We start from the raw sequence: 25984 nt of genomic DNA on the forward strand, positions 1-25984 counted from the left end.
GACATATGCACACGCACTGAAAAACACACACACGTAAAGAAGCACGCAGACATTCTGACAGCATCCTAGAGTTCACAGTATTGAGTCGTATAAAAACAAAACAAACATCAGAAATGACCTCATGCGCTTCTTAAACAAACGCACGTTTTTTTTTTTACATACAAATCAAATTATGACAGAGTCACCGAGGATGGGATCAATGCACCGCCCCCCCCCTCCCCTCCCCTCCCCTCCCCCCCCTTGCCAATATGAGCCTGTATATTATCATCCTCTAAGGGGCCTGACCTTTAAAACGAAACAGAGAGTAATTAAGCTGATCTACAGAGGGAGTGGGAGGGCCACAGGAGCATTAATGGTGGTGAGTGCGCCTGCAGAGGGCTTCTCTGACGCTTATGTAATTTTCGGAAGGGCCCTTCACCGTCCAGCACAGCGCCTCCCGCGGCGTCCGGGACGGGTGAACGTTCACCCCCCCCTACACCTGTCACTCCACTCCGCTCCCTCATCACAGGCAGCGCAGCGCCGCTCAGGCACGCGCACTCTGCAGGGCGCCCCGTCAGTTCAGCGCTGGCACAGAATTCAAGGACTTGATGGAAAGAGTACAGAGGAGCGGCACCATCCAGGGGCGTCAAACCGAATCTCGAGGGGGCAGCGGGTTTCCCCCTCTTTTCCCTTTCGATCGGCTGCCAATCAAGACAGCTGATGGAACAAGGTGTGTGGACCCTTCAGCCAATCAATGGCTTGAATGAAACACTTGTGCCGAGAACACCCCCCAAAAAAACCAGCGTACGCTGCAGCCCTCCAGGACTGGAGTTTGACACCTTGCTGTGCAGTATATGCTGTCCATAGACTGCACATACATACTGTATGTAAGTGCGTATGTATTATATTGCACATAATTGGTGTGAATATTGCTACAAAAATAAAAACAATGGCTAACGCACCATTTTAGATCATGGTCTCATTGGGGTGAGGAAGGGCTTGCGAATACAACTACTGCATTCCTTTTGTTCTGCATATAAAGCATATGAGCGTCACCTGTGCACACAAACCCCCCCCCCCCCCCACCACCACCCACCCCCCATCCCCGGCGCCAGGCACACAATAACATGGGAGTCATCACTGCTAGTCAACAGTAGAATTTTTGCATGGACAGGCTAATGGACAGGCAGGACAGGCTGTATGGACAGGGTAAAGGACAGGCTGTATGGACAGGCTAGTGGACAGGCTATAGGACAGGCTGTATGGACAGGGTAAAGGACAGGCTATAGGACAGGCTCTATGGACAGGGTAATAGACAGGCTGTATGGACAGGCTAATGGACATGCTGTATGGACAGGGTAATGGACAGGCTATAGGACAGGCTGTATGGACAGGGTAATAGACAGGCTAACGGACAGGCTAATGGACAGGCAATAGGACAGGCAATAGGACAGGCTGTATGGACAGGCTAATGGACATGCTGTATGGACAGGCTAGTGGACGGGCTGTATGAAAGTCACGCTCCAGGGAGAGCAAGCTGCCTTCTCTGTACAGCATACAAGTACATACAGAAATGACAATAAGGAGGAGCAATGCCTTGCAATGCCAACAGCCCCTTTCCCCCGGATTAGTGGCAAATGAGGACATCCGCTGCTTCTGTGACCGTAAAAGTTTTACTGCATGAGTGATCTGGCTTTTCCCCTTAAACGCATCCAATTACTGATTTTTTCACTGTAATGCAGAGTACGCTTTTTTTTAATTATTATTTGACCAGTGCATTATTTGTGAATAAATTGGCAGTGAGTACTGATAAACAGATGAAATCTAATTAGGCAAATGAGCACCAAAAAATAAACAACGTGCATTTTATTGTTTCGAGTTCAAACCGCAGATATTTCTGCGTTTTGTTCCAGACAAGTGGTTTTTGGACAATGTTCAGAATTTGAACCAGTGTCAGGCTTTTATACAACCTGCATGCTAGAGTTGCATCTGCTAACACAGGCACCCCAGTTTCATGTCTTTTTGTGACCCATTTTTCATAAAACCTCTCTTTCTCCTTCCTTTTCTCTTTCTCTGTCTGTCTGCCACCATCATTCTATTGGTTAGAATTCCTCCCTCCCAGTAAAAGTGGATGGGTATACATTAGGGTAATTAAACGCCTATAATAACTGGAAAGAATGCATGCAGCAGACCGTTGAGTGCCAAGGCACAACAATCTACCCTCTCGTAAACGCGTCCAGTAAATGTCTTGTCCGCAATCCAAGTCATCGCTTTCCAAGATGTTCAGCCTGATGGCGGCGCTACAGGGAAGTGTCATGGGGGGGGTCACCAAAACCAATCGGTTTCTTCCTCTTGGGAACCTGCATCTGCACGGCAAATTTCACGGCAATCTGGGCCATTACTGCTTTTCCAGATACGTCCGTCTCGGACACCGACAGACGGACGGACGGACGGACGGATGTCATTACAGAACCCCCTTGGCGAAGGTAATTAAACATCGTTAAGCAGAATGTGCAGGCGGACACAGAAAGGCTTCAGCTGGGAGAAGCAGAAAGCCACAGCCTGGTGGGGGTGAGGGGTAGAGGGGGGGGTAGTCACTGAGGTTTTATCAGAGGGCTGATGTCTACCTGCACCGACCCACCAACCGCACAGCACCACACACAGCTCAGATCACAGTCGGGCCTACAAATGCATTTCATCCAGCCTGAATTAGGATGAATGCCATTTTTTAAAAAACCCACCACAACTGAAGTCATTATAGTCTTTGTTTGGTCCTCATTCTCAGGGTGCATTGTAGAGGTCCCGCTCTGTGCATTTATATGGCTGAACACGAGCAGTGGGTTTCAGGTTAAGTATAGTCCTCAGTGGCACGTCTTTATCCACTCAAACAATGAGATTCACGAGCAAAGTGAAGTGCTCCGTTACATCACGCTTATCTGGCATCGGTACACCGGCAGGAAAACGAAACTTGTTTTTTTTTTTCTCTCCCGCCCATCAGAAACAAGTCGTTAGGCGTGGTAATGGACATCACAGACAGGGCTTCGCACGGAACAAAGCTCCATGGTACGCCAGAGCCTGCGTCCTGTGGGCCAACGTCAACACAGCCCCACCTCACTCTGCACAGCTAACCACCCCCCCCACCCCCCAAATTCCCCTCAGTGTAAGAAAAAACATCTGTGTGCTCTGATAGTAAAACACATCACTCCTCTTTTTCTCCCCCTTCTCTCAGACTGACCTAGAGAAATCTCCTGAGCCCCCACACCCCGCCCCCACCCCATTTGAGTCCACCCAGCCAGCCCCCTCTCCAGGTGAGCCCATAATGAGAATACCAGTTTGCCTCTCGTCTTCCCACATTACATTACAATTATTTGGCAAACACACACACACACACACACATAAGCTACGTACAATAGATGCATACCAACAGCTACAAAACACAGGTCCGATAAGGTACAATACTCATCATGTAACCGTTATCCACAGCAATGAAGACATTAAGACCAGTTTGCATAGGCTAGGTCAGAAAGTTATGACAAGTCAAACTAGAAGGAGGTACAATGGCAAGCTACAGAATAAGGGTGCAGGTGCAGTGCCAGCGCGGGATGGAGACGCACGCCTGAGCGCTGGTCTTGCGCCCCCTGCTGGGCCGGCGGCGTACTCACCAGGTTGAGGGAGAAGAAGAGGATGAGGAGCACGGCGCAGAACAGCATGGTGAGGCCCAGCAGCAGCACCAGCAGCTGGTACTGACTGAAGCAGGAGAACTTGCGGTACAGCGCCTCCTTCTTCACCTCCTCCTGGTCGTTCAGCAGGTACTTCCCCTTGGCTGGCATGGTGCCCGCTCCGCTGGCGTCGGCACGGACGCACACAGGTACCCGGGCGGGATCTCGGTCAGGGGTGCTGGCGGTGCCGCTCAGGCGATCGGCGAGCCTCTCCCCCGCCAGGACATCGCCAGTGTTCCGGGTCGTTCCCTCTCTCTCTCTCTCTCTCTCTCTCTCTCTCTCTGTGCTCCTCTCTCCCTCTCTCTCTCTCTCTCCCTCTCTCCCTCTCTCCCTCTCTCCCTCTCTCCTCTCTCTCTCTCTCTCTACTCCTCTCGCTCTCTCTCTCTCTGTACTCCTCCCTCTCTCTCGCTCTCTCTCTCTCTCTCTCTCTCTCTGTGCTCCTCTCTCTCTCTCTCTCTCTCTCTGTCCCTCTCTCTCTCTCTCTACTCCTCTCTCTCTCTCTCTCTCTCTCTCTCTCTCTCTCTCTGTGCTCCTCTCTCACTCTCTCTCTCTCTCTGTACTCCTCTCTCACTCAGGCTCTGACTCTCTCTCTCTCTCTCTCTCTCCCTCTCTCATCTCTCTCTCTCAGGCTCTGTGCTCCTCTTTCTCTCTCTCTCTCACTCGCTCTTTCTCAGGCAGGGAGGCAGGCAGAGCTCACTCCTGCCAGTGCGCTACTGTCTCCCCCTCTCCAGCATTGTGGAAAGACCAGCCCGGAGTGGAGGGTTCAGGGGAGGAGTGGAAGTGGGGGGGAGAGCGGGGTCGTCAAGGAACCAGCCAGGATTCAGGATCTGAAGTTTTTTTGGAGCCGCTCTCTCTCTCTCTCTCTCTCTCTCTCACTTTCTTTGTTTCGCTCTTTCTCTTGGTCAATCTGTGGTGGCAGCTCGGTCAGTGGCTGGGCCTGGGGAGAGAGCAGAGAGAGAGAGAGCAGGGTGAGACGACAGGAAACACCAGCAGTGAGAGACGTGCCGCAAGACTTCCCCAGATCGAGCGCGTTCAGCACTGTCCCGGGTACGGCTTTCAGCTCATTCTTCAACAGCAAGAACGCCAGGAAAGTACAGGGCAGGGTAACCGTAGAGAACAGACAAAACAGCTGCTTCATTTTTGGGAGGTGTGTGTGTGTGTGTGTGCGCGTGTGCACGTGTGTGTGTGTGTGCGTGAGTGTGTCTGGGTGTGTGTGTTCATGCATGAGTGTGTGTGTGTGTCTGTGTGTGTGTGTGTGTGTGTGCGTGTGTCTGTGTGTCTGGGTGTGTGTGTGCGCGCGCATGAGTGTGTCTGTGTTTATGCATGAGTGTGTGTGTCTGTGTGTTCGTGTAAGAGTGTGTCTGTGTGTTCATGGATGTGTGTGTGTGTGTGTGTGTGTGTGTGTGTGTGTGTGCGCGCATGAGTGTCTCTGTGTGTGTGTGTGTGTGTTCCTCCCAGCTTTCACACACTGCTGCCTGTGTGTCTCACAGTCGAAGCGGCAGCTCTCCCCCTGCTAAAGCCCTGCTGTCCAATTAAACTGGCTCTTAGGCAACCTTTGCTTCTCTCAGACTTGTTGACACAACTTGCAAACCACGGGCTTCCCACTGCAGACCACTGGTCATTATGAGACGCTCCGCAAAGAGGCAGCTTTCTAAATATAAAAGCAGTCGCCATTGTTTTCCATGTTTTCATGAGGTTTGTTTGCAAAACAAAGAATGATAGAAATTCCAAATGTACAATAGAGAAAATAAAGCTATAAATATAAAAAGTCATAAACAACACATACAAACTGAATATTACTGGATAGCCTACTATTTTGTTTATGACTTTTTATATTGTAGTTTGGCTCTGAAGAGGCCCAACATGTTTTTCTTTTCTTTCTTTTTTTTACTGGAAATCAGAACCTAATTCACTTAGAATTGCTTTACTTTTGAACTTAAAGGGGAAAAAAAGAAAATGTATTATGCCTACACTATACTGTACAGCGCACAAAATAAGGAGAACAAGAAATCACATTTAAAAAAAATATTTTTAATAGAGTTGCTACTCGATGACGTTCAATCACTATTAGATGCGCACACAGGTAAAATCTACACAGTCCTGTGTGGGCAAAATTTTGTTAAAATTTCTAGTAATAGGTTTGCAGCAGCCTTGCATATTAAAAGTGAAAAACTCCTTGGACACATGCTCCTACCACCAGATGCACTGAGTCATGTAGAGTTGTACAATTCAGAGAAATTTGCTTGACGCTGATGACCCTTTCCATTAAAGGGGCTGATTACGTCAGGCTCCAAATGCTAAGGCAAACGCTGATGAAAATGCACTGCTCGATAAATACAGATCTGTAGACCTCACCATCCAGTCAGAGGGAGCTACAGCTCTCTCTCACGATCAATAAAAACACGGCGTGTGTTCATTCAAAGTCTGGCCTTCCAGGAACAGCGGCCGTAATGAATACGATCTGTTGACCGTCTTTCCGACGCAAGACGAACGCCGAGCCAAGAACATTTACTCACCGTAATGCTACAGAGATAGGGGGGAGCGCTGTGCTGCTCCCTGTTCTGCACTTTAAGCATTTGGCAGGCGTCGCTCCAGAAGAGCAGCGAGCAGCGCAAACGCGTATACTTGCGAGAACAATTTAACCCCGGGTAAGATGCAGGACCGGCTGTGTGGTATAATGCGTATGGTATAATGGGTGAGGTATATCTAGATAAGAGCGTCTGCTAAACGCCTGTAATGCAATGCACAGCAGAGCTTTGGGAAGTATTTCAATAAAATGATGAATGCTGGTGAATATAACTGCAGTTCTGGTAAACGGATGTTATTAAAATTAATGTTACACATACATTTGCTGGTTGACCAGTGTTGACTTGCAATGTGCATTAAACAGACTAATCGTAACTATTGCGATTAATGAGCGTGAATCTCTATAGTGTATACAATTTGTTATTCAGGGTGATGGTATATTTACAGATTGATGCATAAAGCAAGAAAATCAGGAACCTCTCTTTAAATAGAAAGGATGCTATCTAGGAAACAGAAAAGGGGTCAAACTCAACGGAGAGTTTCTTGGCCTAAAATCAAATATTACAAGCCCGGAACCCATGATGCTAAGTCTTAATCTGAATTCAAATCTATTTTTATCTTTGGAGATGCAATGGGACTTTGGTTTCATCGCATCCAAACAAGACATAGCGTAAATGGTGTGAAAACACGAGATCCTTTTAAATATTTAAATGTGCCCATTCAATCATCCTCCACAAGTCAGAATTGACAGACGTATGAAACGTTAAACCAAAGTGTACATCTGTTGAGTTCAGTTCTCTGTGTTGCAAAAAATCATTTCGGCTCAAAAGGCTGGAATCGGAAGGCCCAACCAGGAAGGCCCACAGATGGCCAAAGAGCCTATGAGGAGCCAAAGAAGACATGGTCATGTAAGGATGCTAAGAGAAGATCACAATCAAGCTAATCACAACCAAGTGTCATAATGAGAAATACCAACAAGCCTACAAGCCTGTGGGCAGTCATCTTATTTTCTGCTCCACAAGCACAAACACAGCCTGGCGAGTTCAGCGATCGGTGAAGCGAGCCCGTCGGAACGAGCAGCCTACGTACAGAAAAAGCGCACGGTTCACATTTCCGTTGTAAGTTAGTTAAGGACAAGTGATGCCTTAGCACAGGGCCGTTACTGTAAAAGAGAGAATCGTGCTCCAGGGGAGGAAGCGACTGTAACAAAGACGTCTTTCTCTGCTCTGTAAGGCGACCCAAACAGCACAAAAATAAGAAGCTGAAGAATCACAGCAAGCAGAAAACAAAACAAGTGGCATACAACCTAATATACCTCTGCAAACACCATAATGTACCTCTGCAAACACCACAATATACCTCAGATAAAAACACCATAATATACCTCTGCAAACACCACAATGTACCTCTACAAACACCATAATATACCTCTGCAAACACCACAATATACCTCTGCAAACACCATAATATACCTCTGCAAACACCACAATATACCTCTGCAAACACCACAATATACCTCAGCAAACACCACAATATACCACTGAAAAAAACACCATAGTATACCTCTGCAAACACCATAATATTCCACTGAAAAAAAACAGTATAATATACCTCGGCAAACACCATAATATACCTCAGAAACAAACACCATAGTATACCTCAGCAAACACCACAATATACCTCAGAAAAAAACATAAAAAACACCATACTGTAATATAGGCAACTGTAGTACAGGCACTGCTGTCAGGACAGGCACTGCTAGCCATGACAAGATGAACTTAGCTAGGATGGCACTAAAATACACAATTTCAATACAATTATCAAATTCACCATACAAAGATGGTATTAACTAAGGTGAGTTTTTCACATCTTGATACTTGAAGTGTCTACTTTAATTTATTCTCACCTAAAAACCAGTTAGATTATTTCTTTAAAAAAAATGTTTTCCTGGGAATAATGCCCCACAGTAACAAAAACATCCACAACAAAAGACTGCTTTCTCTTCTTCCTGTTAGTGTTGGTCGTAAGTGGTCAGAAGTCATAAAGTCCTTAAGTTTGTGTGGTGACCGTGCCACATCAGACACATTCTTCTCTAAGACATAACAAAACTGGCCCCCCCAAAAATAGCACAACAGGGGAATTTTCTTCTTCGACACCTTCAACAGCGACCTCTCAGAGGGAAGTCGCGTCTGAACCGAGACAAGCTGTTGGGCCTCCAGAAAGCGAGCTCTCCTGCGTCTGGTCAGAGCTCGCAGATTTACAGCTCAGCCCAGGGCGTGGGGGGGGGTTGAGAAACTGTGTGGAGAGACTGTGACTGTGTGGCAGGAGAGGGGGGGGGGAGTGTGATTTCACGTCCCTGAGATCTACAAGGACCGGAAAAGTGCTCAGCGGGTGGCCGACTGCCGCAAGGCGCAAACGACATCCAGGAAAATCTGACCCGCGACTTCGCAGAGCAAATATCCGAGAGGCCGGCTCCTCAACTCCTCCGCGTTCTTTTTCTGAAGAGTCGAGACGCTGAAGAAGAGCTACAACTGTTACGCGGATATACAGACACACACCCCGAGACACAGCGTCCACTCTTTAACCCCTCCCCCCCCCACGCCGCCCCCCCCCCCCCCCCGCGCCCCCCGTCTTATCAGTGATAACTCCTGTGTGGGACGAGAGCAAACATTAAACGAGGGAGAGGAGTAACAGCAAGCGCTCGGGAGAGCAGGCGAGACAAGCGCGCTTCGATAACGCACAGCATCCAAAGGGCTCGTTTTCTCACGAACGGTGATCTCCCGTCGCGTTTTCGCAAGGTTCCCCAACGTTCCCGAACGAAGGATGTCGCGGACGAGGGGGACGACGCCGCAGAAACAGACGGGATGTCAGCCTCTCTGCTCACCTGCACTTCCTGTTTCGATGACTCGCGTCGCTGAGGCGTGGCAGGGTCCCCTGTAACGGGGGGGGGGGGGGGGGGGGATTACATCAGCCTTCAGAAACTCCCACGGCTCAGACCCGTTCGGCCCAAACCACCACAGAGACATCTTTTACAGGCGGGGGCTGCGACCATAAACCAGGACAGCGGCTGATCGCAATCGCTATTAATTATTATCACCGCTGCCAGTGTTTGTTCACCAAACAAACTCATCTGCTTCGTATTTCAGCCGTTCGCTAAGGATCATAAGAGCAGTGCCAGTGCGGCTTTAAAAAAAAAAAATAAAAAAATTTTTAAATAAAAAATAAAAAAAACCCCAAAGACACACAAGCTGTTTGTTGGAACGCTGGCTTCCTCACGCGTTGCCACTGAGACATATTGCCTGAATTCTGCCGCAAGGAATCGACGAAAAAGAAGAAGACCGAAGACATTTTTAGAACAGCTTAAGCAAACAGATGGTCAGCTTTCTCCCCAGCGTGGATGGCGTGGGCTCGTCGGCGACGGTCGGGAGCCGTTCACCAGCATCACCGTCACCGCGCTCCGAGGCTCTAGGAGACGGCGGCCATTCGAGAGGAGCCAGCGGCTTATTAATCACACGCACACGCACACACACACACACGCACACACACACGCATGCACGCACGCATACAGAGCGCCTCACACACACAGAGAGCGCCTCACACATAGCGCCTCACACAGTGCAACACGCACGCACACAGAGAGCGCCTCACACAGAACACCTCACACACATAGCGCCTCATACACACACCGCCTCACACACACACGCATGCACGCACACACACAGAGTGCCTCACACACACTGAGAGCACCTCACACATAGCGTCTCACACAATGCAGCACACACACACAGAGCGCACCACACACACACACACACGCACACACAGAGTCGCTGCACCCGGACGGCCCGGGCTTTATGCTCCAATTGTAAGGTTGCCATGGCGAGGGCCGAGGCGGGCGAATGGCTGGCCCTGGCATTGAGCTGTGGGGGGCGAACGGGCTGGAATTTCGGCGACGGCGGTGGGTGAACGCTCACCTCGCCTCACGGCATTCAGGCTCCGAGGGGCTCCTTTTAAAAACGCCACCCCTTCCAAAAATATAAATAAAAAGGGGCAGAGAGCATCCAAAGCAAAGCCGCCATGTCCTCTCATAAAACAAACATCAACATGAGGACAGATCATGGCCTTTCAAATCAATACGATTTACGCCCCCCCCCCCCCAACCCCCCCAACCCCCCCCATCAGCAGAGCACCTCCCCCACCGTAAGAGCTCAGCTCCATAGACCGGTACAGGCAGTGGTGTTTTTAAACTCACATGCACATGACACGCTGCTTCTACAGCAACAGCACCGCGGATGTGAAGCTGTGTATAAGCGTTTCTGAGGCAAAGGTGAGTACAGCTCACAGAGACGGGCAGGCAGGGGGGCGGGGGGGAGCGTGCCAGGACTGGTTGTTCTCCTGGCAGACTTACCGTCTTTCTGTTGCCCAAACCCGGCAGCTCGGGGGGGAAGTGAAACCCAGAGAAGGCCCACACTCTCACGCAAAGCCTTCTGGGAAGCGGGAAACTCCCCCACACCACTGCATGACTCTGAGCGCACGTGTGGCAGCGCTTCCTATCCACCGCGGCTGCCAAGGCGGGTCGCTGGTGAAGCGCTCTGACACTCTGACATGGAGGCTTTCACAGAACATTACGCATACAGTGCTCTAACACAGGCACTGTAACATGGACGCCTTCACAGAACATTATGCATAATGCGATCCAACACAGGCACTGTAACATGGACGCCTTCACAGAACATTATGCATAATGCGATCCAACACAGGCACTGTAACATGGACGCCTTCACAGAACATTATGCATAATGCGATCCAACACAGGCACTGTAACATGGACGCCTTCACAGAACATTATGCATAATGCGATCCCACACAGGAACTCTAACATGGACGCCTTCACGGCAGAACATTGCACAAAAGCACAGCGGAAGCACAGGCCAGGCTGAACAAACACGTCGACCTGCCTGGAAACGAAGTACTTCAAACACAGGGTTAAAAATGCCCTGTCCAAAGGTACCGTACTGCAACCTGATTTATGATTCAATAGTGCAACAGTATTTTTCTTCAAACACAAGAAAAGCGAGGGTCAGGTCTGCCAGGTTTCCCAGGCCTTTCACGAACAGGGATCACAGTGACTGCGCTCAGTGTTATCGTGCAGTTTCTACTAAGAGCAGCTGAGCGAGAGTCTTCACAGCGCGTTCTCTCCTTCCCTCTTCGGTCGATGCTTTTGTTTCCTGTTTCGGTTGCGCCATTTGCTGATCGGTTAGAGAAAAAAAAAAAGCTAACACAGACCTTATATGGAAGACCACACAGGTCCTGACATATGACCCTGATCTCCAAGGGCAACCACAGGGCAGCTGGGCAGTGTACAGAGAAGAGGAGAGGAGCAGAGGAGAGGAGAAGGAAGGAGAGGGGAAGGGAGGAGAAGAGCTATATAAAGAAAACGTGAAACAGGAAAGGAAATGTGAACTGATGACCCATAACAGCACAGTACAGTCTGACAGCAAATGTAATATATATATATATACACATCTAAATCAATAGGACAGCAAATTATTAAATGTGGCCATCTATATTCCAGAAATTCAGTTTGGCATTGTTATAAGACCTTTTAAAAACCTGATACGGTGCACATAATGGCCCTGCGCCGCTCACGAATTACGCAGAACGTCGCACACACCGCCATTACGGCGAGGTAATTGTGGAAGGAAATGATTATTTCTCCACTGCCAAGCGGGTTCCTTTTTCAATATGCCCACCTATTGTACTAAGCCGCGGGTTCGGGAGGGGGACGGAGAGAAAGGCTTTCTGTGACGGGGGGAAAACGAGAAGCAGGGGAGGTTTTTAAGACGTACGTGTGCGGGCAGGAAGAGCGGACATCGTGTGTCATGTTAACAGATTCCAGGCGGGTGTGACCGAAACAAGGGCAGCCAATCAGCTCGTCCGAAAGCAGATTCTATACGCGCCCCTCCTGACGCTGGGACGCACAGGCTGGTACACACCAGAGCTTCACAGACGCCCGTAAAATGACCCAGGGTGCAGAACACACAGCATTATCTGTCCTAGTGTGTCTTAGAGGTCATGCAAAAAACATACAGCCCGCACCCCCCCCCCCCCGACTGTGTCACTGCTAGACGCTGACACACCCAACCCATCTGAACCAAGCAAAGGATGTTGCGGTCGCACGCGTCTATATCGGGCCATCTACATCTCTGTTAGAGATAACTGTACACACAGAATATATATACACCCAGAAATAAAAACGCGAATTTGCAGCCGTACAAATACAAATGTGTGTGTGTGTGACAGGTTCAAACTGGTTACAGTTCAGACTTCAGAAACAAAAAAAGAAAGGAAAAAAAAAAACATGCAGGCCAAATGAAATACCCATTCTTGCTCACTGAAATAAGAACTCTCTCTCTTTGACTACAACACACGCAAAAACTACAAATACGCTAACAGCCTTCCTCAAAGCGGCTAGCGTGCATCTGCCAGTGTGCAAGTGCATGTATTTGCCGGGCTGCTCAAATGAATTCGTACCGGACGCCGGTACGGGAGACGGCGAAGGCCGCTCAGGAAGCGCAGAGCGCAGAGCGCAGCGCGGCGTCGGTCGCCGCCGAGCTTGCTCCGCTCCGCCTCGCTCGCCGAGGGCGCGGCGGGGCCGGGCAGCTGACAGAGCCGTGTACAGAAATGCGCGCCCCAAATCGGATTAGGGACGGGACGGCTACGCGCGAGTCGCTCCCCCCCACCGAGCGCCGTCCGGCGCTATCGAATTAGCCGTGTTCTGCAGGAGCTGCTGAAAAGGTAATCGGGTTAGCGTAATGCTATCTCGGGCTCCCTTTTTCAGATCTCCGCGCCTTGTTTGCAGCAAACAGAGGAAGTTGCCGTCGATGCCGCGGCCAGTTTTAGCTGGCAGCGGTTCCCCCCCGCGCGCACGCAGCTCATTTCCACAAGAGCATCATTAGATTTCCACGAGTCAACTGGCACAAAGCTGCACGGCCATTTTAATCCCCTCTAATACAAGGGGCCGCCCAAGCCTGCAGATCTACCGTCCTGTAGGTTTTTCGCACCGACCCTAACAAAGGCACACTGCATTCGACAGCTAGAGCAGGGCTGCCCAACCCAGTTCCTGCACATCTACCATCCTGTAGATTTTCCACTCCAACCCTAACAAAGCCACACCTCATTCAACAGCCGGAGATCCCATAAATTAGCAAAGTCAGGTGTGCCAAATTACGGTTGAGATGAAAACCTGCAGGACGGTGCATCGCCAGGGACCGGGATGGGCAGCCCTACCCCTAATACATAAAACCCTAAAGGAAAACAACGGGTGTGAACATCATAACATAAATTAATAAATGTTCTTACTGATAGGAACCACACAGGTCTTTTATAAAAAAGTTGGCCACAAATATTCTGTAAAGATTGCACCCACTTATATAATCCTATATCCTGCAACCAGAAGCCAGATAATTCAGCACTAAGCCCGTTTGCACGAGCAGATGTGCGGGGGCTCGAACGACAATTACTGTGTGTCTGTATCTCTGAGGAAATGCTTCACAAGTGCCTGAAGTGTGTGCGTTTGTGTGAGTGTGTCTGTGTGAGTGTGTGTGTGTGTGTGTGTATGCGTGTTTACGTGTGTGCGTTTGTGTGAGTATATGTATGTATGTGTGTGTGTGTGCTTGCGTGTGTGTGTGTGTGTATGGGAAGGTTTGTGCGAGTGTGTGTGTGTGTGCATTTGTGTGAGTGTGTGTGGTATGTGTGTGCGCATGTGTGTATGGGAGGGTTTGACAAGTTAGAAAAACAGACAAATATGGGAGAGAAATTCAAACCATAACAGACACGGTTCATTCCTGTCAGCTTCAACAAACACCCTTTTCTGGGTCCCATAAATCCATTGCTAGCTTTTTTCATTAGTCGACCCCCCTAAAATTCGGACTCCCATTAAAAGCTATGAGTCCTGTAAAAATATCTAACTGGCAGAACGGTAGTAATGAGATAACAGCAATTTTACACACACACACACACACACACACACACACACACACACACACACACACACACACACACACACACACACACACACACAGACACACACACCACACACACCACACACACACACCACACACAAACACACTACAGCGCACACACACACACACACACACACACACACACACACACACACACACACACACAAACACAAACACACACGGATCAACCCTTACAGGACATCTCAAAAAAAGTTCACCAGTTACAGCATATTCTTCTCTGCAGACCTCAGCAGCCTAAAAACGCTCATGAGTAAATGTGAGAGGCCGAGCACACAGCAGCGCTGAGCGCAGAAGGTCGCAGCCCCAGGTGTAACGACGGTAATTTTTCCACCGCGCAATAGATGTGCAAGTATGTGTCGTCAGGCAGACGGGGGCCATCTGGCCACTGCGCGTGTGTCGTCAGACCAGTAATAACAAGGCCCATTATAAAATAATTTACAACGGCTGGCGTGCGTTTCAGCTGCTCAGTCGCAGGGCGAGCTGCGCGGTAAGTCGCTCGAAGCCGTCGGTGCCCTCAACCGCGTGCGCGTATTTGCTCAGCACACAGGGCTACAAAATGCATTACGATTTAAATACGAACATAAACAAAAATCACCCGCACATCGGCGCAATTCACAGGCATATGCAATTACAGGCACTGCTCTGTTTATTTTTGAATGTTCTCCTGGAGGAAACAAGCTGCAGAAATCAAATACAAATATGTTTTTTTTTGGGGCGGGGGGGGGGGTGGTGCACTTTGATGGTAGATAAATTCAGTCCTTTATGCACTCAATGCAGAGCACTGCTAACTCCGAATAAAGGAAGCAGATTCTAAGATCGTCCTCATAAACCGCTCTCACTTATCCGTAGGAAACTCGGACAATGGAAGACACGCTGTGGGCGTACGGGCGGGATAATCTTTTGGGAAAACTCTGGGGCAGTAGGTGGACCTCCAGCTGTTCCCCAGTTTCCTCCCTGTGTCGGGGGGGGGGGGATCGTCCCAAGGTCACCACACCCCTTCTCCACCACCCTGATATCTCTTGCTTTCTTGCAGCCATGGTGTCTGTTACCATGACAGCATACAGCAGACCGTCCACTCTCACAAAAGGCCTAGAGTTGTCAGTGCGTAAACTGACAATGTGTTGTTCACTAATGCTACTATTGTGAACGAAATCATTAGCATCCATAATTGCTTTTGACAGCTGTTGATGTTGCTGGAAATTGCCACTCTTCTCAACTCGAGTATTCATAGCACTGAGCGAGTGCGGTTTCCTCACTGGTACAAAATTAAGCTCTGTTTGTCCCCCACAGACACATTTGACTAATTAGGATTCACAGGGTTTCGGCAAAGTTAGACAGAATCTAATGCTGGTGGTGTGGTTTATATAAACTATACAACACAATAAAAGTAACAAAAAGCCATTTTTTAAGGAAGCCAATTTTTTAAATCATGGGGTAGATGATCATTCTGAAAAAGGTTTAAAAGAAATGTGGAGCTGCTGTGTCCAATGGGTAATGTACATGTAATGGCCGTGACACAAATGAGGCATACAGTTTACTTGCTTTGGGTTGAGAAGTAAAAATCCAACCTTCAGTTGTTCAGTTGTACTGCTCTGGGGATAAACACTGGGCAGGATGAACATGAAACAGAGAAACCTCCCAGTTGTGCCACCCTGGGGATAAACACGGAGCAGAGAAACCTCCAAGTTGTGCCACCCAGGGGATAAACACAGAGCAGAGAAACCTCCCAGTTGTGCCACCCTGGGGATAAACACTGAGCAGAGAAACCTCCCAGTTGTGCTGCTCTGGGGATAAACACTGAGCAGAGAAACCTCCCAGTTCTGCTGCTCAGGGGATAAACACTGAGCAGAGAAACCTCCCAGTTGTGCTGCTCTGGGGATAAACACTGAGCAGAGAAACCTCCCAGTTGTGCCACCCTGGGGATAAACACAGAGCAGAGAAACCTCCCAGTTGTGCTTCTCTCAGGATAAACACTGAGCAGAGAAACCTCCCAGCTGTGCTGCTCAGGGGATAAACACTGAGCAGAGAAACCTCCCAGTTCTGCTGCCCTGGGGATGAACACTGAGCAGAGAAACCTCCCTAATCATGGCGGCCTCGCCAGTTGTGCCTGAGGAACAGCAGAGACCTCGTGTCAGGGTCAGACACTGAGCATGATCCCAATGTGCTGCTGACACGCAGCTCTCCCACTCTGCCTGGGAACAGACAGGCCTGTGTTGGATACACAGTGGACACATGAAAAACAGAGCCAAGCTGCGCTCATACTGCTCACTCCTCACACCACGCAAATCATGTGAGATGGAGGATGTTTGTCACAGAGAGAGAGAGAGAGAGAAGGAGAGGGAGGGGAAGGGAAAGAGAGAAGAAAAGAGAAAGAGTGAGTGGGGATGTTGTAGAGAGAGAGAGAGAGAGAGAGAGAGAGAGAGAGAGAGCGAGAGAGGCGGGGAAGGAGTGAGTGAGACAGGGAAAGGGAAAGAGAGAGAGTGAGAGAGCGAGACAGACAGAGAGAAAGAGAGAGGGAGAGAGAGAGAGCAACAGACTGAGAGAAAGAGAAAGACGGAGAGAATAACAGAGTGAGAGACCCTGGTAGAGCTGATCTCTGGATCTGGCCACAAACCAATGGAGGCTTTCTCTGAAAAGCACATCAAATACTTCATACTCAATTTCATACAGATAAAGAATCTGTCTTGTCTTGGTAAAGTCCCTGGAGCCAGTGATTTAATTTAGGCTCGGAGCACTTCTATCATAATGAAAACCATTACAGGCCTGGGACCTGGGCTAATATTTAAGAAACAACAAATTAATTTCCTCATTATCGTAGCTCTGTGTACTCAAAGGTCGATTCTGGCAACAGAAAAAAAAGAAAGAATCTAAATTCTTCAATAAAAAAATAAAAAAAATCAGTGCATCATGGCTCGATCCATATTTCTATCACGAAATTGGAATTCAGTTATTTCATTCAGTCTTTCAAATGGGTCTAGTGCTGGGTCGAGTGTTGACAGGATTTCTCAGTAATGCGCATCACGGTTCTACCACACATCCCAGCAGTCCTCTGACATCACACTGGAGGCCCTCCTGACTGTGGCCTCACTGCTTGCCTACTCCTGTGAACAGAAACGTTTTAACACCGGACACCGCAGGCAGCGCGAGGCCCGCCAGACGTGACAGAGATGCCCGGCCTGCTGTAAGACCTCTGAAAAACATCTCTCCAGCGCACGGGGGGCTGAGTCAGTAGCCTACGCGCGGTGAGGTCACAGACCGTTAACTCCGTAAGACCGCGGTGCCAAATTACACACTCGCTGTGCCTCTCGCACAAATCTGCCCCACCAACAGCCAATCGGATGAGACGCAGAGAAAGTGCTGGAATGAGTACGTCCTCATGCGAGGCTGACCACTGTGTGTGTGGTTATTCCACACTGAAAGACCTTGGGGGGGGGGGAAGACCACAGGACTCTAACAACGCACCTCAGGCACACAGTTCGCATTTGTTCAGAGGTGCAAAATCCAAGTTCAGGAAAGCAAAAGTATTTTTCCCCAGGATTTTGCTCCAATCACCTGAATTTGCTCATTAGCACAGTTCCTCAGCCAGTAGCGAGAACTAATTAGTAAAGTCAGCTGTGCTGAGGTCACAGGTGGAAGAAACACACGGCAGAAATCTTACTTTCTGACCCCTGGACTTTCCACCTCTGCCTTTCTTCTGCTACCATATAAGTCAGTACCCTTGAGAGAACAGATGAATTAATGCTACAGCATTTTCAAAGCATTAAAAGATCCCACACAGCGAGTGTATAATGCTGTTCAAACAAAGTCCATGAGAAAGCCACATTCCTGGCCGCTTTTCCCACAACCTGTGGATACCCCGTGAGTAACGGTGACACATTCAGATAAATGGGCTCCACAGCGTAGTGCTAATCACCACTGTTCACATCCGCCCCAGAACAGACACTGTTCACATCCGCCCCAGAACAGGCACTGTCTCCACATCCGCCCCAGAACAGGCACTGTCCACATCCACCCAAAAACAGGCACTGTCCACATCCCCCGTAGAACAGGCACTGTCCACATCCACCCAGAACAGGCACTGTCCACATCCACCCAGAACAGGCACTGTCCACATCCACGCCCCAGAACAGGCACTGTTCACATCCACCCAGAACAGGCACTGTTCACATCCACCCAGAACAGGCACTGTCCACATCAACCCCCCAGAACAGGCACTGTTCACATCCACCCAGAACAGGCACTGTTCACATCCACCCCGTAGAACAGGCACTGTTCACATCCCCCCTCTAGACCAGGTACTGTCCACATCCCCCCCAGAACAGACACTGTTCACACCCCCACCCCCTAGAACAGGCACTGCCTCCACATCCCCCCCAGAACAGGCACTGTTCACACCCCAAGAACAGGAATACGTTTACTGAGAGAAAAACTTTTCCTCTTTAACATACACAAAGTCACAGCCACCAACGGCTGAGGAGCAGGAAACATGGGACAACTGGCCCTGCATGAGATCAGGCAATTCCTCAGTGCGCTCCGGACCAAGTAGGTGAGGGGTTACCTGGGGAAATGTAAATGTGTTATTAATGGGTGAGGTGTTGATTGTCAGTGCATTATATATGGCTGTGCTACTTACAGTATGTGCGGTATGGAAGCAAGCAGTTCCACAAACACCAGCCAGGAACAGCGTGCCACTGACACGGTCGTCTTACAAGGCCGCTGGTAGGGCTTGGGACTTGCTTCACTCACACAGCTGATGTGCGACCTGTGTGCTGTCATCACTCATTAATTACAGCGAACCGTTGCTGTTTGGAGAGCCTGATCACATGACCAGCCCCAGCCCTCCCCATGCCCAGATCCGGTCCCCCCCCCCCCGCACCGCTCTTTCCAAAGCAGCCCTTGTCCGCGGCGCTTCGTAAGCAGGGGCTAGAGTTACGGCTCTGAGAAAGCTCCCTCTGTGCTCACCGCAAAAAAAAATTTACGATGGAGCCCGGACCAAAAAGGGGCTCGGCCTGCGAATCGCTGCGCGTCAGAGCGCGCCTGGAGACGCCGGCATCCTTCCTGGAGTTTCCGTTAGCGTGGCGCCCAGCGCCGCGGCGGGCCGACCCGTTCCGTGCCAGCGCCCCCACATCCCGCCCGGAACGCTGCCCAGCACAGCGGAACATTTCGGAATCTGTTTTCTTTTCTTTTTTTTCCCCCTTCTTTTCTTTTTTTAAAATTAGTCACAAGTTGTTCACAACCGTCATTCGGCGTCAGGGCCTCACAGGACGGGCACCTGTTCCCGTTTAAATCTGTGACCGGGGGCTTATTTTTTAGCACCACTGTGAAATCGGTAATTGAAAGCGTCCGCTCCCGTTTAAAGTGACGGCACGGAGTGGCAGCGGCTGGACCGGATCCACAGGAGCCTGATCCCCTGCCTACGGCGCATTACCCACGATCCCCAGCCCCTGAACTGAAATGCCTCCACAGTGCTGAACTCTTCCCCTGTGGAAGGCCACTAAGGACAGGCTCGGCTCTCCCTCCAGTTAGAGAGAGTGGTTTTAAAACTGAAATGCCTCCACAGTGCTGAACTCTTCCCCTGTGGAAGGCCACTAAGAGGACAGGCCCGGCTCTCCCCCCAGTGAGGCTGAGTCGTTTAAAAACCGCACATCCACAGGAATTTACACCCTTCCCCTGGACTGCACTGCACTGCAGAGCAGAACCTCTCCCCACTTCCTCTCCACGTTCAGCAGGCGGGGGGGGGGGGGGGGGGGGGGGACTCCATCGGCGGCCGCCCGGTGTTCTATCTGATTACAGTAACACGAGCGCTCACACGCGTGAACAAAACAAGCCCTCTAAATAAACAAAACAAACCCTGACCGTGTGGGGGGGGGGGGGGGGGGGTTTCAGCTGAACACAACACGACACGTCAGCCAAACCACTCCGCGTAGTTTCTCTTTTATTAGGAAAAATAAACCCAAATCCGCTGCTGGAAGCAGCCTGTCTGATTCCCTGCTCCCAGACTCTGCTGTCTCGACACAACACTAAGACTAGGCAGACTGTTACAGCGAAACGCATCGCCTTCAGAAACGCAGGACTGCGGAACTTCATCTCGCAGGCGTTCCACGGGCGGTTGGTGTGTGTGACCATTCCACAACACCGTGTGATGATGCTGCTGCTTCATTCAAAGTCACAGGATTTTCCAAACGTTTTTTCCAGCACTTTTGCTGCTCCTCTTAACTTACTGAAATCCCCCCCCCCCCACCTCCCCCTGAGCACAGCCCAGGACTGCAGATCGTTTTACAATTAAAACAGGGGCCAGCAGCAGCAGTGATGATGTAATGGAAAGTGCAGACCGGGGGAAAGGCCTTTACGGCTTTGTCTACGGACAACCTCTCATCCTGAAGAGTAACCGTTAAGCGGTCTGTACGCTCTGCTCTGCGCTGCGGGTTTATCAGGCCTAGTGCCTTCTGGGAAAAGAACCGCCATCGCCCAGCGAGGAGGAGGAGGAGGAGGAACGCCGTCAAGTCTCTCATCTCCCAGGACAACCAGGGCAGAGCCAATTCCAATTTCCACCGAATTCAGCACAGAGCACTTTGTTTTCCAGGGAAGAGTGAACTGTCTTCCCATTAACTGGCCCTCCTCTGACAAAGTTACGCCCGGGATTTAAGAAGTTACATGTTAAAATGCCTGAGTCGCCCACGCGTTCACGCACAGCCTGATCAGTCACCTCGCTTCTGGTTCACACAGTATAGCGTCCCCCCCATCCCTACCATCCCCCAGTCCCTATCCCCCCCATCCCTAACCCCCACAGTCCCTAACCCCCCCCCAGTCCCTAACACCCACCGGTCCCTATCCCCCCCAGTCCCTAAACCCCCCAGTCCCTAACCCCCCCGTCTCTAACCCGGAGGACGGAGTGTAGCACAGTGGGTAAGGAACTGGGCTTGTAACCGAAAGGTCGCAGGTTCGATTCCCGGGTAGGACACTGCCGTTGTACCCTTGAGCAAGGTACTTAACCTGCATTGCTTCAGTATATATCCAGCTGTATAAATGGATACAATGTAAAAAAAAAATGGCATGTAAAAGTTGTGTAAGTCGCTCTGGATAAGAGCGTCTGCTAAACGCCTGTGATGTAATGTAATGTAACCCCGCACACGGAGGCACAAGGGGGCCGAAAAATTGAGCGGCGCAGGAAAAGAGAGCAAGAAGCCAAACTGCCGGGCCCTCCCAGCGAGTCGCGTAACGTGAGCGTGCGGTCCAGCCGTTCCTCGATTCTTCCGAAGAGCAGCCTGGAGCTTCATTCCGGGTGAGAGTGTGTGTGAGAGAGAGAGAGAGAGAGAACGTGCCGGGGCAAAGCCTGCCGACGTCACCGCAGCTCATTAGCACACGCTCACACCTGGCACTGCACACGCTCACACCTGGCACTGCACACACAAGCCTGCGGGTGAAACGCGCCAGTCGGCACGGAAGCCGAACGCGCCAGCGTGCAGACACCACCGCCACCCCCCACCCCCAACCCTAACCCTAACCCCCCCTCCCCAGTGGCTGTGGCGGTCTTTGCTGAGAGACGTGAGAACGGTTTGCAGTACCTGCTGACGTTAGTGAACGCACACCCCGATAACGCGGTTAAAAGGGTCGCGATCCGTCAGTTTTGGAGTCAGTCACATGAGGCAGAAGGGCGAGATGGCGGGACAGACGACAGAGCGTGTGTTCTACTCATTTGCGCTGCCATCTGCTACAGCCTGTAGCCCGGAGCACACTGACGCAGCACAGCAGGTCTGAGACTGCAGCCCTACAGTCCTGAGGGGGGGGGGGGCGGGGGGGGGCACTGCAGGGCCGTAAATGTGGCATGTCACACCGTGATCTCTGCAACCCGGCCTCGGGCTCAGACCCACACAGCACAAATTTAACCACCGTCACAGTCACACCAACAGCACAGCACGGGGCCTCTCCTAAAAACGAGCTGCCTCAGAGCTGAATCAGTGAAGAAAAACTATTCTGATAAGCAGCCGCAGCCACGACCACGAGAGACCGACCCCTGACCCCTGACCCCTGACCTCAGGGCTCTTTACGACCCCCCTGCAAAATCATCTGAATCCACAGAACTGTGGCGTCGCACCTGGACATCATGAAACAGAGGTTGCCAGTTTGAGTCTAAGTTTAATTGTGCCGTGACCTCAGCAGGAAGTCTTACCCATGAGGAAATAAAAGGGCCCTGAGCCTCAAAATCCCTGGGAAATACTACACTGCACAATCACACCAACCTACGGACCTATTACACAATATGCTTTCACATTTCATATTACACGTCATTTTAAAGGCTTACTGCATATGCTGGAGAAAGCGATGAAATAGACACACCTAAACAGATGAACAGATAAAGATTCAGAGACGAAGACCCAATCAGAACACACGTCCTGAAGCAGACCTTAATCACGCAGTGATTTGGGATTAAATATTAAGGCGCAGGGACGGACAGTGGAGGGGTGCAGGTTCACTGTGAAGCCACAGAGGGGGTGCAGGTTCACTGTGAAGCCACAAAAGGGGTGCAGGTTCTCTGTGAAGCCGTAGAGGGGTGCAGGTTCACTGTGAAGCCGCAGAGGGGTGCAGGTTCACTGTGAAGCTGTAGAGGGGGTGCAGGTTCACTGTGAAGCTGTAGAGGGGGTGCAGGTTCACTGTGAAGCTGTAGAGGGGTGCAGGTTCACTGTGAAGCTGCAGAGGGGTGCAGGTTCACTGTGAAGCTGCAGAGGGGGTGCAGGTTCACTGTGAAGCCGTAAAGGGGTGCAGGTTCACTGTGAAGCTGCAGAGGGGTGCAGGTTCACTGTGAAGCCATAAAGGGGTGCGGGTTTCACTGTGAAGCCACAGAAGGGTGCAGGTTCACTGTGAAGCTGTAGAGGGGTGCAGGTTCACTGTGAAGCCGTAAAGGGGTGCAGGTTCACTGTGAAGCTGCAGAGGGGTGCAGGTTCACTGTGAAGCTGCAGAGGGGTGCAGGTTCACTGTGAAGCTGCAGAGGGGGTGCAGGTTCACTGTGAAGCCGTAAAGGGGTGCAGGTTCACTGTGAAGCCGTAAAGGGGTGCAGGTTCACTGTGAAGCCACAGAAGGGTGTGCAGGTTCACTGTGAAGCCACAGAAGGGTGCAGGTTCACTGTGAAGCTGTAGAGGGGTGCAGGTTTACTGTGAAGCCACAGAAGGGTGCAGGTTCTCTGTGAAGCAGAAGAGGAATGCGGGCTCACTGTGAAGCCGCGGCTCGGCTGTCTCTGTGAGAGAGGTGAGCCCGCGTGGCGCACGACGGCCGCCGTGGCGACCGGGCCGATCTGAGGGGCGCGGCGCGGCGAGGCTCCAGCAGCCCGCGCGCTGCCTCGTTTCCCTGGAGACACGCCGCGCGCCTTTCTTTTTTTTTCTCTTCTCTAAACAAGTGTCATATCCGCCAAGCACGCCTGTTTCACTCTCTCTCTCCCTCTTGCTCTCTCTCTCGCTCTCGCTCTCGCTGCAGCCGCCCCCGAGCACTTCCTCTCGACATATTCAGCGAGGCCAGGCGAGCCTCAGCTCCCCACTGCCCTGCCATACCCCCGCACCGCCATGAGGGCCAGCCGGGCATTGGGATGCCAGGATCCATGCCACGCGGTCCACAGCGTAACAATACTCAAGGCAAGAACCACAGAGCAATTCTTCAACATCTTAAGAGATCAGAATTCAAATGTAACATAAATACAATATTTGATGCTAGAGCCTAGACCAGTGGTAACCAACCCTGTACCTGGAGACCTACCATCCTGTAGGTTTTCATTTGAACCCTCATTTGGCACATTCTACTGATTAGCAGCTGAACAAGATTTCTAGCTGTTGAATGAGGTGTGGCTTTGTTAGGGTTGGAGTGAAAACCTACAGGAGGGTAGATCTCCAGGAACCAGATTGGTTACCACTGGTCTAGACTCTAGCATCAAATATTATATTATGTTACATCTGATGTGATCATAATATCATTAACAATGTTAGCTGATATAATCCCTCATTCTACAAGCATCTCTCCTGGGGGTGCTCTGGTGTACAAGCCGTGTCTATCCCTCCAACCACCTGTCTGATCCAGTGGAACTGGCAAAAACCCAGCTTCAGCAAATTTAAAAATAAGAAACGATTCTCCGCAAATCACCAGAACCGCTGCAGCTACATCGATGCCTTCGCTCCTGCATTCACACAGCGGCAAGGTCACTGAATTCAATCCGGCACAATAGAGTGTTCTCGCAGTTTCCACCACACCGAGGGTTCCGCCCCAGGGTTGCGACAGTTCCAATATTCCGACAAAACATTACATGTCGTTCTGCTGTCTGTCTAGCAGCAGCATTATTGCAATTGAATCAGTGTTCCAAGCACGACCACTCACACACACGTTTCCGAGCTAGCCATTGGATGGATGTTGGTCACAAAAGGTAACAAACACAGTTTGAGGAGCCATGTTTTTTTTCTATGTTGCACAGTCGTGTCTGTCTGCCTGTGCGTACTGGTCACTGCCAAGACCGCCACAGTCCTTATAAAAAGACATGAAGGCCACAGCAGACACACAGGAAACCCGGAAGCATGTAAAGACGTGTTCACAAGTGTGACTGGCTCCAGCCTCCACATCCTATAAGAACAGGTTAAATCTGAGCAGGACACACTTATCCCAACACATCCATCACACATAAAGAAAACCAACAAGGAAAAAAATAAACTAAAGTTCACAGTATGATTCAGAATTCAACTGCATTCACGCAGAGCTGAGAGGGGCAGCCAGTGCAATTAAACTGTCTCTGCAAACCTGACCAGGCTTTCTGCGAACTTGGCCATCCGATGAACCCCACATCCCCAGCTTCCTGACACCGGCCGTCTGATCCCTATATCACAAACCAGCCCCGCAGTCCTGAAGAAAAAATCCATCGCTGATCATCTTCACCGTGCTAAACCTTAAGCTCCAGCGAAAGACCCTACTCACCCCAGCCAGAAAGGACAGCGCTGTGCTCTCCCTCCACCGCCCAACTTGAGCAGGACCACACAGCGCGCGCACAGTACCCTCACACAGCACTCACGCACAAACACAGAGCACATTCGCACGTATCACTCACCAAACAGCACACCTGCCAACGAAGCCCGAAAACACCCCCGCCCCCGCCTCCTCCCCCTCCTCCTCCTCCACCCCAATTAGCCCGAGCCCCAGCGGCGGCGACGGCGGCTTGTCCTCCCCATTCGGGACATCTAAGGGTACGGGGGAGAGCCCCGCCCGGCGCTGCAGAGGGGCGGGGGGGGGGGGGGGCAGAAGTGGCATCGTCTGAGGCACCTCTCCACTTGGGGCGCTATTAGCATTACGCAACGCCCTTTTGTCACGAGCACAAAGAACGCCGAGCGGAGAAGGAGAGAGAGGGAGAAAGGGAGCGAGGGAGAGACGGAGGGAGAAGAGAAAACACCCACGCGCGTGCACACTGCAGTATGTAACCGATCAGCCGAAACCCGTTCCAGGAGAGCCCCGTATCCGTGTGCTGGAATGAGCGGTGTGTGTGTGTGTGTGTGTGTGTATCGGTATGTGTGCGTAGGTGTACATGTCGTGAGTGTGTGTGTGTATGTGTGTGTGTGTGTGCGCGAGTGTGTGTGTGTGTGTGTGTGTGTATCGGTATGTGTGCATAGGTGTACATGTTGTGAGTGTGTGTGTATGTGTGTGTGTGTCCAGGGACATAGTCCTCGGATGACAGAGAAAGGCTGTGTCCCAGGTCTA

General features: G+C 50.8%; 1 protein-coding gene and 1 long non-coding RNA gene across 5 annotated transcripts in view; both read right to left on the minus strand.

The window, feature by feature from the left end:
- adcy7 (adenylate cyclase 7) overlaps positions 1-3945 on the minus strand; it is a 30400-nt gene extending 26455 nt beyond the window's left edge. For all 4 annotated transcript variants that reach the window (XM_064313371.1, XM_064313370.1, XM_064313369.1 and 1 more), the window contains exon 1: positions 3642-3945. In XM_064313371.1, the coding sequence (XP_064169441.1) occupies positions 3642-3809 (168 nt within the window). In that variant the 5' untranslated portion in view covers positions 3810-3945. The remainder of the gene's footprint in view (positions 1-3641) is intronic.
- Positions 3946-4556: 611 nt separating this feature from the next.
- Positions 4557-25984, minus strand: part of LOC135242354 (uncharacterized) — a 32247-nt gene continuing 10819 nt past the window's right edge. Inside the window, exon 2 of the long non-coding RNA XR_010326315.1 lies at positions 4557-4635. This is a non-coding gene — a long non-coding RNA (uncharacterized LOC135242354). The remainder of the gene's footprint in view (positions 4636-25984) is intronic.

Source organism: Anguilla rostrata, chromosome 16, assembly GCF_018555375.3.
Source record: "Anguilla rostrata isolate EN2019 chromosome 16, ASM1855537v3, whole genome shotgun sequence".
Classification (NCBI taxonomy): domain Eukaryota; kingdom Metazoa; phylum Chordata; class Actinopteri; order Anguilliformes; family Anguillidae; genus Anguilla; species Anguilla rostrata.